At 42.7% G+C, this 14,924-nt stretch overlaps 1 protein-coding gene across 3 annotated transcripts in view; it reads left to right on the top strand.

Annotated features, from left to right (window-relative positions):
* Nucleotides 1-6,687: 6,687 nt before the first annotated feature.
* The window catches only part of RNASEH2B (ribonuclease H2 subunit B), a 39,374-nt gene continuing 31,137 nt past the window's right edge, over nucleotides 6,688-14,924 (top strand). The window contains exon 1 of one of the 3 annotated variants that reach the window (XM_027815843.2): nucleotides 6,688-6,862. In XM_027815843.2, coding sequence (XP_027671644.1) covers nucleotides 6,799-6,862 — 64 coding nt within the window. In that variant the 5' untranslated portion in view covers nucleotides 6,688-6,798. The remainder of the gene's footprint in view (nucleotides 6,863-14,924) is intronic. The other 2 variants (XM_027815842.2, XM_014286180.3) reach the window with 2 other exon arrangements.

Raw genomic sequence — 14,924 nt, 5'->3', positions numbered from 1 at the left:
CTTCTCTGATGGAATGGCTGGCTGGGTAAATGAGGAGAGAGTGGTGGATGTTGTCTACCTTGATCTCAGCAAGGCTTTTGACGCAGTCTGCTCTAACGTCCTTATATATAAACTCAGGAAGTGTAGACTAGACGAGTAGACATTGAGAATTGCTGAATGCAGAGCTCAGAGGGTTGTGATCAGTGGTGCAAAGTCTAGCTGTAGGCCTGTAGCCAGTGATGTTCCCCAGGGGTCAGCACTGGGTCTCATCCTGTTCAGCTTATTCATCAGTGACCTGGATGAAGGCACGGAGCGTACCCTCAGCAAGTTGCTGATGCTACAAAACTGGGAAGAGTGGCTGATACACCAGAAGGCTGCGCTGCCATTCAGTGAGACCTGGACAGGCTGGAGAGCTGGGCAGAGAGGAACCTCATGGAAGTTCAACAAAGGCAAGTGCAGGGTCCTGCACCTGGGGAGGGACAGCCCCATGCACCAGCACAAGGTGGGGAATGACCTGCTGGAAAGAAGCTCTGCAAAGAAGGACCTGGCAGTTCTGGTGGACAGCAAGTTGCCCGTGAGCCAGCGGTGTGCCCTGGTGGCCAGGAAGGCCAGTGGGACCCTGGGGTGCGTTAGGAGGAGTGTGGCCAGTAGGTGGAGGGAGATTCTCCTGCCCCTCTGCTCTGCCCTGGTGAGGCCACACCTGGAGTGCTGTGTCCAGTTCTGGGCTCCCCAGTTCAAGAGAGACAGGGAGCTACTGGAGAGGGCCCAGAGGAGGGCTACAAAGGTGATGAGGAGACTAGAACATCCCACTTACGAGGACAGGCTGAGAGAGCTGGGCCTGTGTAGCCTGGAGAACACTGGGAGGGGATCTTCTCAATGCACACAAACACCTTAAGGGCGGGTGTCAGGGGGATGGGCCAGGCTCTTTCAGTGGAGCCCAGTGACAGGGACAAGGGGCAATGGGCACAAACTGCAACAAGGGAAGTTCCCTCTGAACATGAGGAGAAACTTCTTTACTTTGAGGGTGGCAGAGCACTGGAAGAGGCTGCCCAGAGAGGTTGTGGAGCCTCCTTCTCTGGAGACATTCAAAACCCACCTGGATGTGATCCTGTGCAACCTGCACTAGGTGAACCTGCTTTAGCAGTGAGGTTTGACTAGATGATCTCCAGAGTTCCCTTCTAGCTCCAACCATTCTGTGATTCAAACTCAAGAATTGCCTTCTTTCTTGCCAGTCTGGACATTGTATTTGCATAGTTGATTTTTTTCATGCTCTACTTTTCAAGAGAACACTTGTTTTCTGAGACTGTCCTGATGGGGCTGAGAAATTCATTGAAATCTACAGTACAGGAAGGCAGGGTTAATATGGCCACTATAACACTTTTGATGCAACAAATTTTAATCTGAAAGTGTTCAGAAATGTCTCCATATGTTTGTTGTTTTTTTTTAAAAAAAATGTAGTGTTGTCTGTCTGTTTTTGGTTTTTGTTCTTTTTTTTGGCCAGTGTCTGAGTCATAATCTGGAGGATATTTTGCAGTAACTTACTGTTGTGGATAAATGTATCATGCACATTAAACAAGTCTTGCTACTGTTCACTTTAAACCAGCTCAAAATCTGTATACTCTTTCAACTTTTATCTCCAAACAGTTTACATCATTCTGAGCAGCTTCTATAAACAGACCAAGCTACCAAGTTCTGCTTCCTATAGCAACACACCTCCAATAAGTGAATTTGATTAAAAAGAGGAAAAATAATATTTCTTAGGTTCTCCAAAAGAAAATTGAGAGATCCAGCATACTTGGGTCAATAAATATCTGCTTGTGCTAACCCCACAGTAAGGTCCTCACCCATCCTTAGGGTGTGATGGATGCAGAAATGACAGGGGGAAGAAGAGTTAATGATAACAACTGTATGTAAACTGAGGCCTGTCCCAGTACAGAAAAAAGGTAAGGCAGAAAGGTTTTTACCTGTTCATCTGAAGTATCTGCAATTTGGTTATCTACCCCTAGATAGATGGGCTACCTCTGAGATAAAGTTACAAAGTAGGTCCGATGAATGTTGCTCCCTGTTTATGTTTGATGATAAAAAGACACCACATAATCGGCTTGAAGCTAGATGTTTACAGTATAAAATGAGATTCATACAATATGAATCCCATGGTTTCTGTGGGTGTGCCTATATTTCCCCATTTAATTCTGATTTCTTTCCTTTTTGCTCTCTTACTCCTATTCGACCTCACATATGGGCAAACTTTAGAACCCAGCAGGCTATTTCTGTTAAGGCAAAAATCACTAATTGTTACCTTTAGGTGTGGTACAACCTTGTTTAGTGCAAAGGACAAAACAATTTCTGCTTATAACTGGTTATAGAATCCATTTCATCATTGCCAGAATACTTTTAAATGGATACTGTTATTTTCCTTAAAATGGACTATTTTCAATAAGAGAAGTACTTTCTTATGTCATGAAGAACTATTTAAAATAATTATTTTTCAGATTGAAAAATTGACTTAGAATTTCAGTTAGAAATTCAAACATGATTTTGAGAGTTGTTTTATAGATTTGTAATGCCTGTATGTGTTCTTTCTGGTCAGTGCCATCTCTACATTAGGACTCCATACATTCTTTTGAGTCACAGCAGAACCTTCTAAGGTTACTAGGACTTAAATATAAGGATTAACCAGCTCTTAAGTATTTTTGAGTTAAATAAACTGAGATTGGGAAACCATTTTGTGAGGCAAGCAAACCTATTCTGAAGGACAAGAAGGCTGCACACCTGGACCCACCATGAGCCAGCATGTGTGTGTTTCATCTGACCCACATGGCAATTTTTCCTGCCACAGAATCAGACTGTGCCGAGGCACATGTGACAAGATGATCCCATTACTTGAACTGAGAAAGTCGGATGTCACATTTCAGTCAAATCAGGGAGTATTTTTGGTCATATGATGAGGAAGCATTATGGTTTGCTTTGGTAGGTCAGAGCACAGATACTTACTTCATCACCAGTTTATGTTCTGTTAAAGTATGCTAAGAATATACCATTTGTCATTTAAATAGGCTTATTTTAATGTATAAAGAAGCATGATTCATGTTGCCTTATACAGTTGTAGTAGGCTTTTCAGTTTTCATATTTATCTGTTGTTTTTCTTTTTTGCCTGTATCCATCATTAGTTGTGAGGATAAAGGGATGTGATTTTTATCTAATAGGAAGAAAAATAAGGGGAAAAAGGACAGAATAAAATATTTTCAGTTTGTTTCAATGCCACACATATTTGGTTTTGAATAAAACCAAACAAAACAATCATTTGACCTGTGATGAGCAGAGAACAGTATTTCAAACTAGGCAACTTAAAATGAATCATAATTATCCTGATACATCAGCTAAAGTTACATGTGTCAATAGGCCTTTTACTGAGATGAAACGTAACAATTGCATATATACATCTGACACTTAAACGTGCAGATCAATGGATTTAAAGTTATGCAGGTAAATGTTTGAACCACTGAAGCATAAAACAAATAAACTTGGCCCATAAATATAATTTGTTTGTTGAAATGGTGTAAAATAGAACACAATCTTAAGTGGAAACATTTTTATCTTTTAAATTACAACTTTGACTTAACAATGAATCGCACTTCTTTCTAAACATTGTTTTGTTTCTTACTCCAAGCCAGGTTTAAAAGTTGCTTCACTTAAAGCTCATATAGCAGGGGAGGAGGGGGGTAAATTCCGCAGCTGAAGGTGGATAATAGTAGTGTTTCTTTGGCAGCAGAAAGTAAGTAATTTTGTTTGGCAAAAAGGGATGCTTGCTTTTGCACAGACATTTGGATTATGAGAAGCAGCCCTAGCAGAAATGAATGAATGGACAGCATGCAGGTGAAGTCTGAATGCACATCAAACGGCTCTGAAATGTGTAAAATGGTTGTCCTCAGATAGGATGCAGTCCCATATTGCATGCATTTAGTTTCTGGACATGATGAGTCATACGGACCCAAATGAGAATGCCCATGTGTGTAAAATTAAGATTTGAGTACTTAAAATGACATCACCACAGCAGTTCAGATCAGCCTAGTGTTTTAAACTTTAGCATTTTCTTTCTGGGAGTTATCACTAAGGTTTAAAAGTGTTGGCAAGCCTGGAGAGAAAGTATTCAATTCTTAAGCAAATAAGATTTCAGTATCATCAGCCTCTGACAGAAACCCCTAATTAGCATACCTTTTGTTTATAATGATACAGTATATTTTCTGTTTATAAAGACAGACAGTATATCTCAGATGTGCATTAGTAACAACAGAAAGTTTATAATATTTAATATGTACAAATTACTGCATTATTTTTTATTCCAAAACCGATGTAATTCTACAGCCTTATTCAGGCCTATTTGAGAACTTCTGTTTGGGGCATTTTAAAGTATCTGGGAAAAACATTTCTACCTGAATGTTCCTGGAAAAGGACATTATAGATCCCAGGGCCAATATGCATCTGTTACTCAGATATCAAAAGAGATGCTCATAAATCAAAAGAAACAAACAGCTGAAATTCCATTCAGTTCAATTGATGTTATTGAACTCAGCACCTCTGAAAATTAGCTTGCTTACCAGGTACCTAAATAAGGATGGATTGGTGCTTTGAAAAATGTGAACTTAGTCAGTTTTGTAAACGTACAGCAATGTTTGCTATAACATTTCCACCACACGCCACAGTCAGGGAGGAAAACGGATGCCTGGAACAACTGCAGGTTATGCCTGTAGACTTGACCCTGACACACACTGCATCTGGAGGCTTGCAGGGTTGGATTCCTGGCTTTTCCAGAGCTTTCTTAAGCTCAGCACTGTACAACAGCCTGTAACTGCTTGTCATTTTCAGAACTGGAGGCCAAATCTGTGTTGTTACTTATGGAGAACCTTTTCTCCTTATGGAAGGCTTACCTTCTAAGAAGGTTTCAAACACAGCAACCAGCTCTGTTCTGCTCTTCCAGTGCCCTTGCACAAATTACAGTGGGTCAGGAGCCTCTTTCTCTCTTCACTAACACAAATCTTGAGGGGGGGTTTACAAGACCCATCAGTGAATGTTGCAATCCAGGCATATGCTGTGGCAAGTTGCAATCGCTTTGAAAGCAAGTGATTTCAGTGGGGACTTCTTCAAAACACATGGTGTGGTGTGGTCTTTGGCAGTTAGATCTTGCCCTACTTCAAGAAGAGGAAAAAAATCAGGAAAATTAAAATAAATTTAGATTAATGTAATCTCAGAATTACGAATGTATATGCTCAGACTTCAGGAAACTATTTTTTCAGCCTTATATCAACTCAGCTGTTTTGCATATGTTGGCCTTGGTTAGTTGTGCTCTGGTTTGGGGCATAGATATTAATATGTTTTTAATATTTGTTTCAAATCTCTGAGATTTACAGTCGATATGTGTTCTTTAATACTTTTGATAATATATAATTTTTGCCTCCTAAATCTCTGGGATGGTGGCCATCAACCCATCCTTGTGTTGGTGAAGCTGAGTTTATGTACATATGTACATGTGAATGAAAATTGCATAAGCATGGATCTTATTTTGCGACTATAGCTCCTTGGTGTGACCTGGAGGTATAGGCCCTATTTAACAGGATCATATTATACACCAGGGAGGATGACTCTTATGAGAACTCTGGTTCTGCCCATGCCCAGCATTGGAGAACCAAAGCTCCACAGCACAGCAGAAGCTGGCAGGCACCTCTGGCGAGGGTCTAGTCCCTGCTCAGGGCTGGGCCAGCTACAGCAGGTGCTCAGGGCAACATCCAGTCAGGTTTTTAACATCTCCACGGATGGAGACTCTGCAGTCATTCAGGACAACCTGCTCCAGTGTTCAACCACCTGCACACTCAAGGCATTTTTACTTATGTTTAAATTGAATTTCCTACATTTCAAGTTTGTGCTCTTTGCCTCGAGCCAGTTGGCACCATTGAGAAAAGCCTGGCTCCATCCTCGTTACTGCCTTTGTGAGGTATTTGTTTATGTACATGGATTAAGATCCCCACCCCGAGCCTGCCTTTCTCCCAGCTGAACAGCCCCAGCTTTTGGCCTTTCCTCAGGTCGGATGTTCAAATCCGCTAATCACCGCCGTGGCCCTGCATTTCTGTTTACAGGTCCAAACTCATCACACCTAATCGAAGCTGTGCCCCCCTCAGGACAAAGCTTTCGGCCGTGCTGCTGCCTCCTGCCAGGGGCTGGCGGCGATGGGGCAGGGGCGGACGCTGCTCAGCTACGGCCGCCCCAGCGTCTGCCACAGACCGCTACAAAACGATCACCTCCCAGCCTGCGGCGGGACTGGGTGAAAAGGAAGACGTTGCCTGCCAGCCCTCAGGGTACGAGGGGGGAGGCATGTACGGGAAAGCAGCGCTACAGCCTGTCCGCTCCTGGGCCAAGAGCAGGGAGAGGGGCTCCGTAGCGCTGCCCGCCTCCCACACGGCCAACTGCCCGCAGAGCTGCATCTGACAGGACGTGGGGAGAGGGGAGGCTTTGCCACGCTCTGTCCCGCCCGCAATGGCTTGTACCATTCTCTCCCCAGGGAGGGGGGGAAGAGGGGAAGCGGCAGCGCAGCTCTAGCCACCTCAGTGCCCAGGGGCCGCCCGCTCCCCCCCTGCCGCCCGCGGAGTGGAGCCGTCCTGCCGCCACGCACGGGGCTGAGGAGCGCGCGGCCGCCGGGCGGGCAATAGGGCGCGGCGCCTCTTCCCGCCTCTCCTGCCCTGCTGTGCGGCCACGCCCCGGCCGCCATGTTGCGGTGGCGGCGGGAGCGGCGGCGGGAGCGCGGGCGGCGGCCGGGCTGTACGGAGCATGGGCGGCGCGAAGCAGCGTCCCGGGGACGCGCACCCTGGCCAGTGGGTGCTCATTGCACCAGGTAACCCAGCGGGGCTCCGAGGTGGGACAGGTTCTGCCGCAGCGCCGACCGCTGGTTCTCCACCGCGCCCCGCTGACTGGCCCTGGCGGTGCCTGCCCGCATCGCGGCGGGGCTGGGCCGTCGCTCGGGCAGGAGGCGGGTGCCTTTCTCCATCGGACGGAGCAGGTCTCTGGGCTGCTGTGTGCAGCCAGCCCCAGGCCTGGTGTGGTAAGGACGGTTTGAGACACAGCCTTTACACAAGGCCCTGCAGAGTACCCGTGTTCTCCTCTCCAAGGTCCTGTTTGCCTCACTGCATCTCTGCGTTTCATTTTTGTGTGTCATTAGGTTTTTCCAAAGGTAAGCTCGCCTCTGGTTTGCAAACAGCGTGTTGAGGCCTGGGGAGAGGAGCTGTAGAAGAGAGAGGTCTTGTCACCAAGGTCCCAGATAGAGCCTCACCGTTGCCTCTCTGCTGCTGGCAGCCCACCTTGCCTCCATTCCCAGAGTCCATTCCTGTGTTTTTTGAAGGAAACAGTTTAGTGCCCTAAGCCTCAGCTTTAAAACAAACTCCTTGGAAGCCGTAAGTCCGAAGCTGCAGTGAAATGTCTTCGGCTCTTCCTCTCAATAGGTTGAAGAAGCAGACCTCCATGTGCGCAGCTCTGCAAGTGCCATATACACAAGGCCTTAAACACTCTATAGGCTTAGTTTCTCTCACTTCGTGCTGAATAAATGTGAAGATGCCTTTCCCCCTTTTATTTCCGGCTACTATCAGGTTTTAAAATTTTAAATTCACAGATCACAAAAGGGTTTTGTGTTAGAGTGAGCAAAACAGGATGCTCCAGGACAACAAGAGGAAGGAGGCGTCTTGTAAGTGCTTTTTAATTGCTTAAGGAAATGCAGCTTCCACAATTATCTGTGGGTCAGCTTTGTACTGTGCCTGTTTCTTACCCCACCCAAAACTTTAGAGCATTAACTTCGACTAAACCTGATAAAAAGGAGGAGCTCTTTGGAGTAATTTTATGAGCTTTGTGAAAATGACTGTGATGATGTGAGAAGTGCTGTAAGTGGGACTGCTGAAGGAAGGGTATAGCAAGAGCTTAGTCCAGCAAAGGTTGAAAACAAGGCAAGAGCTCAGTCACACGTGCATCTGTAAGAGACCAGGCTTCTGTAGTTACATGAGAAACAGAACCAACTGTTATGATTTCACTGATTCCTCTCTTCCTCTGGTTCTACCTTTTTGATTCTACCTTTTGGTATCTGACATGCTTGATGCCTTAGAAAGGAATTTATAAGTGAGGAGGAGTTTTTTGGTTTTTTTTTTAATATTGACTCTTTACAGACTAGGATTTAAAGCTGCATCTTGTATCAGATGACTGGCTATGCCAACAGATGTCCATACTGTGCAAATATTTACAAATATGCTTAACTTATGCATGAGTAGTCAGTTCTGTGCAGTAAGTTAAATTCTTCAGTAAGCGTTTGCAGGACTGGAGCCAGAGCTTGTAACTTTCATGAAGCCAGACAGTTTGTATTACCAATTATGCCAGCACAGCTCTGAAAAAATTTATATAGTACTCCAGATCTGTAAGAAAGTTTATTAAAGCCTTAGTAGAACCTCAGAGCACATAGTGATTTTAAAAAAAGTCTGGCTGATAATTTCAGAACTTCACAACTGATGAGACTTGCCAATTATATGAATAGAACTGCTGAAAAATAATGCTTTTGGTTTGGTTTTAACTTTTTTTTTTTTTTTCCAGAAAAGAGATTTTTAAAGTTAACATCACTTTTCACATTTCTTAACTGGTTTGTTGAATGGATCTCAGAAATTCTTCACTGGCCATTTAGCAGAATTTGTAGTAGGAATACCTGATTGCTTTTAGAAACAAAGACAGATGCAGTTGGATTTATGACAAAAAAATGCTGCTGCTTTGTGTTAAATTTTGGTCTCATGGCAATCCATATCTTCATAACACCCGCATGGCATTATGCTACATGCATGCATAAAAATGACTGGTGTAAATAGTTACAGGATCTGCTTCTGGATGAGAGTTTAATACCATCTGTTAATAAATCTACCAACACCTTCTAGGTGTAAATAGCTTATTTATCTTCTTGTAGCCATTGTATGGCTACTGTAGCTATCTGTAGCCATTATCCTGTGCATAGGGAGAGGGTGGGGCAAGGTGTTTTAATGTGATGCAAGAAGCTCCAAAACTTTTCTTGTAATAAAGGCGCTTTCTAAGGTCTGGTTTCAAGTGCTTAAGTTAGTTTGAACTAACCACCTAGCTAGCCTGCCTCCTAGAATAGCTTGTGAGGTTAACAATGTATACTATCCTACACAACCTAATAGCATCTCACTTGCATATGTGCCATTCATCTCACTTTGTTTGTGACATCTTAAAAGTGCCTGTATGGATGGAAGATCATGTTGATGGTGACTAGTTCTACAAAGAGACTGGATATCTTAGCCAAAAAAAGAATAAGTCTTTCAGAAGTATAGAAGTAAAACAGTGAGAACTGAAACTTGCTTTCTTAAGAATCAGTATTTTTCAATTATTCGGGCTGTTAGAGGTTCAACAGTAGCTTTCTAGAACAAGGCAAAGATATGGCTGGAGTTCTGAAAAATGGTGCATGTGTTGCTCTGATTCCATAGTTGTTATGATGTTCTGAGAATCTGGTTTTGCATAGGTCTCTGACTGGTTTTGCTGCTTATGTGACATGTAGAAACACTTAACTGTAAAAAGCACGTGTAAGAGAAAGGTGAGATTCTTTCCAATTTGGACATCAGCAACTAACAACATCAGGTTGATTATCTGGAACACAGCATCTAAAAAGCAGGCAGATTTCATTTTCTATTGCCATAGAAAGTGAGCAGAGTATGCTTGTCTGCTTTAGTATTGAAGATTGTAAGATTATTACTAATCTTGTTTCAGTCCACATTGCTACACTATGTTCTGATGCATAGGCAATAAATTGCTGCTCTGATGTTCAGAGCATGTTTGATGACCAAGGAGATAAGTTTCGATTTTGTTTCTGATTTCTTAATTTTGATACTGATTTCAGTGTTCTGGAAACAGCTCAGAAACAAGAAATCTCCTTGGTCAGGTGAAACTGCCCATGTTCTTTGTTGAAGGCATGATTATGGCTGGAGGAGTAATGCAGTTGGACTGGTTGTTTTACTGATGATGTGTGTTATCCCAGCCCTCTTGAACCGTTCTAGAAGGCCAGACTTTGTCACTTCCTTTTGCAAGTGGTTAATTCTATCATTGTATTTCTGGTACTGTAAAACTTTGATTGGTGATGTCCATCTCATGTCTATACATCATACTACAGAGGTACAGAGCTACAAACCACATATCTCAGCAGGTATTTTGCATGGATTATAGAGGTGCGTGAAGGTGGGAAGGGGAGCAGAGTTGCCTGAGTTGAGAGGCAGCGGTGATGTTCAGCAGGCCAGTCACCCTGTGCTTCATTTCAATCAGTCTTTGCCTACCCTCATTCTTTCCAATGGCATTCTTTCCTTCTTTTATTTTTCCTTCTGTTTTTATGAGCAGCCTGATGACAATCTTTGCTCTCACCAGCCCTTTCCCACACCAAGACACTCAGGCTGTTTGGCATGGGAGAGTCACACAAGGGAAGTCCAAGTTGGAGTTGAAAAGGAGACCCTCAGTCAGTCATATCTGGGCTGGCTGGTAAGCAACTTCTAGGTCAGGTAGCAAATTTTACCTTTACAGATGGTAGCCTGCCCTTGTCCTGGTGAGAGCTCTTGTGATGGTGTTTCTGCTGATACTTACTTTTTTCACATGGAGACAGGATGGTTTGATATGCTGGTGCAATCGTAGTTTTGTTTTGTTTTTATAAACATAATTTTTCCTGTGTTAGGGATCAAAATACCAAGGATAAGACAAAGGGCAAAGCCAGAAGTCAGGGGGAGCAGTTAGGAAGTGTGGGTCTGGTGGAGAAGGTAGGATAAGGAGAGGGCAGTAACCATGTTAATCACTTCTGAAAGGCTGGAAGCTGCTGGTGTATGTTATGCAGCCTTATCACGGACATTTAGAGGAAGCTTGAGAAATGGATGTTTATAGTCAAGAGAGAAAATGATGAACAAACAGGAGGAGTCAGACAGAGGCACTTGTCATAGGGAGGGAAACGATGAGGACAGAAAACTTGAGTGTGTGGGTAAGGATAGAGCTGTGCATGCTGGGCTCGAAATAGAGTCAACTCTTTGGGCAGTTTCTCCAGTTGCAGATGAACTATGCCGTGCATATACAGGCACCAGATTTGGCCTAGAGCAGACTCAGCTCAGCACTAACTGTTTATTAGTTCAAGTACTGTGCCATGTTAACACATCTCTGCTATTTCCAGAACCAGCTTTGCAGTGCAGCTGCTTTCAGACAGTGTCTGAACTAGTAAGTCCTGATGGACCCAAGCTGGCTCTGTGCAGGCCCACTTGGGTGTTTCTGTGCTGTGCTCCACGTTCCAGGGGATTTTATTAGCTTGGCTCGAAATCTGGATCTGAACTTGCTTTGTGCAGGGTAGTTGACGATGGTTAAGAAGACCTCCTGAATCTGGAGTTCTGGAGGAATCAAGATACCAAAGCACTAATAAGTCCTGAAGGACCCACACAGACTTCATTGGTGGATGGCCGAGTTTCCAGATTGTGCTTTTCTCATAGTGGTTGAATAATCAGGAACATTATATTACCCATGTAGCTGAGCCCTCCTTTACCCTTGAGAATGCAGAGCTTCCTGTACAGGCTTTCTGTTGTAAGCTGTAGCAACTAGACAGGTACAAGGGAAAAGTAGCTCCTGAGAATTGAAACCTGGCTATCCCACAGCTAAAAAGTTGCTAATGAGGTGCTTTAGTAAAGGAGATTGTGTCTGTGTTTACTGAGTATTCATGTAGTTTTTTTAAAAATCCCTACTACCTGAACCAATGAGATTTTATTTTTTTTCATGTGCATATAGGAAATTTCTACTTGCTTTGTGAGTTGGGCCCCTGGAAATACTGTTTTTTATGTTTTCTCTGACAATCATAAGATCTAGAAATTAATTTCTAGACAGAAATAATACTGAGACCCAACTTAATTGCAGGGTTCTAAGGGCAGGGCTCTGTAAAAACCTCAAATGCTGCGGCAGAGTCACTGTGGGTGACAGATCTGATCTGGGCTGTGTATAACAAATAAACATTATTACATAATGGCTTCAAACTGGTCTTACTGATAGCAACCAAAATCACACTAGCTGCTTAACAGAATGGGTGTGAAGGGGGCTGTCTCTTTTGAGTACACTTTCTCAGGGATAGGTGTTATATCAGAACTTGGAACTATTTACATCCACTGATTTTAGCAAAGAGGTCAGAAATTCAAGGCAGTTTTCAAAGTTAGGTGTTCCGCTCTACACCTGAAGTTAATCATAGAATGGTTTGGGTTTGAAGGGACCTTAAAGACCATCTAGTGCCAAGCCCCTGCATTGGGCAGAGACACCTTCCACTAGATGCTCAAAGCCCCATCCAGCCTGGCCTTGAACACTTCCAGGGATGGGGCATCCACAGCTACTCTAGGCAACCTATGCCAGTGTCTTGTCACCCTCACAGTGAAGAATTTCTTCCTAATATCTAACCTGAATCTACCCTCTTCTAGTTTAAAACCATTACCCCTTGTCCCATTGCTACATGCCCTTGTAAAAAGTTCCTCTCCATCTTTCTTGTAGGCCCCCTTTAAGTACTGAAAGGCTGCTATAAGGTCTCCCTGGAGGCTTCTCTTCTCTAGACTGTATTTAATTTGTTCTGTTTGTCTGTAATAGGAAAAGAAGTAGGGGTTAGCTGCAAGCTGAAAATTATTTTCAACCTTTATTTTTCTGAACTAGAAGTTTAGTTGACTACATTTTTTCAGTCTGTTGTTTTCTAAAACAGTAAATTGATTAGCTTTGTTGTTGTTGTTTAATGGGAACTGCTGTATGAATAGCATGGGAAGGATTGCAAGGGGGGGAGGAAATTTAACAATCCTATTATTTTTAGGAATTACTTATTTTTTTTAAAAAGGAGCAGTTTCACGTTAGACTTGGCAAGTTGTTTGAACAAGTCTCATGTATGCCAAAAGTCAGATGGAGGCAGAAATAAATGGACTGTGATGCCAAACCATAGGACATCAGCAAACATTAATTTAATCCTCCATTCTTTCAAATGAAACTAAGGAACTTTTCTTTCAGTGCAACAACAGAGGAAGCATTTGACTTGAAGATTTTGGGTCATATTGAGAGAAGATATAGCAAAAGAAGCTGTGGTATACTTAATGCATGGAAGTAGTTTGCTTTAACATCTGAAGTAGGCAAGTTGGGGGTTTCTTTTTTTCTCATTCTCACACCTTGCACAATGCTTTGATACATGCTTTTATTTAGCTTTTGAAAAACAGTTCAATTTATCTGCTGCAAAATAGACCACACTGCTGGGCTGTTAGGGAGCTTGGTTCAGAAGTTGTAATGAATGTCAGAATTGAGCAGGATACTTGAACATTAATACTTCCAGAATAATTTAGATAAAGAATTTGGAAGTAATGTTTACAATAAACAAGTACGTATGTTTTTTAAGAGCTGACTTAAAACATTAGAAAGGTCATATAAAAATATGTGCACATATTTATATACCTTTTAAATAAGGTGAACGTGAATACGCTTATTTTAAAGTTAGCACTCTCTGGGCATATTTTACTTAACCTCCCACTAAATTGGCATTTGCATCTCCAGAACAAAGCCTTTTGCCTGCAGGTAATTTGCACGATTCCTTATATGTCATCTCTTAAAAGGCATAGTGAGCTCAGCTGTGTATAAAGCAGATATAACTGGCAAGCTAAGGAGCCAGAAGGAAGCACAGCAAATAAAATAACTGAAAAGAGATGTTTTAATGTGTAACACCATCTCCTACTTCTGCTTTCTGCCATCTGGCTTGGAAGAGGCCAACTTATGCCAACTTAGGCCTCTCTGCACATGGGAATAGGGCTGATTCAGCCAGTAATACAGCTGCACCAGTGTTGACCCTATAAATATTGAGAAGGGAAGTCTGAAGTTTTTATCCTTTCAAGTGATAACCTGTTCTTGAACTTCTCCAGATTGACCTCTCCTTCATTCAGCTCAAACCCCTGCATGTTCTGTCAAGCATCTAGATTTCAGTAACAGATGAATTAGTACTGTCCATTGCTGCCAGTGAGTCCATGAAAGTTTTATTGGCGTAAGAAGTGAACTGTGCCAGCATAAGGACAGCGATGCTCTCAGGAAGAAGTCTTAATATTTAGCTGTATTGCAAGCTGTGTACTGGAGCAAAACACCACTCAAACCATCTAGTAGCCTTTCCATGTGAAGTTTTGCTCAGGATAGAAAACAGTGCCATTTTTAGATACCATTGTGTTTTATCATAGGATTAGCAGGTGAAGTGGGAGCCAGAAAAACTTTAAGGGGTATAAGTTATGTCACATTAATTGTTATTTCATTAGGTCACCAAATAATAAATGCTATAATTACCAAACTGAAAACCATTCTATCTTTTACAACAGGCATGTCAGAAGTCTAGTACTGTGTATGGTAAAGGAGAGGGTAAGGTGGTGAAGTAGCATCAAGTTAACATAACTTTAGTAACAACTAAAAAATTTTACAAAATCAAGTGTGTGCAAGTGCAAAGCCATACCTTAATTATAAGCACCTGGAAAAGGGGCTGCAGCAGTAAATTGAGCTGTGCGCCATTTAGTACCCCCCTGAGAGTATTGGGAGCCAAGGAAGCAACAATGTAGTCTTGTGGCTCATCTCTTGTTCTCACCTCTGTAAAGTCACATACAGTGTAGTTTTCCAGTTAGCTTACAGTGGTTAAAGACCCCAGTGTCACATACAGGGTAGGTTATATTCTGTGCCATCTGCTCCTGCCATGGGTTCTGTCCCTTTGTTCCGGTGATCATGTAACCATATGGTAAGTGAGAATAGCTTACTGATCTGCTTGAAAATTAATACTTTTTTTGTGACTGGTTATTTCTCAGCTGGATCAGTGAAATGAGCTGACTTGCTGTGTGGCCACGGGATTGCTAGTTTAAATGGAAAGAAAG

The sequence above is a fragment of the Falco cherrug genome, chromosome 2 (assembly GCF_023634085.1).
Source record: "Falco cherrug isolate bFalChe1 chromosome 2, bFalChe1.pri, whole genome shotgun sequence".
NCBI lineage: Eukaryota > Metazoa > Chordata > Aves > Falconiformes > Falconidae > Falco > Falco cherrug.
The sequence above is the reverse complement of the archived record's forward strand: the minus strand, read 5'-3'. Positions and strand labels throughout refer to the sequence as shown.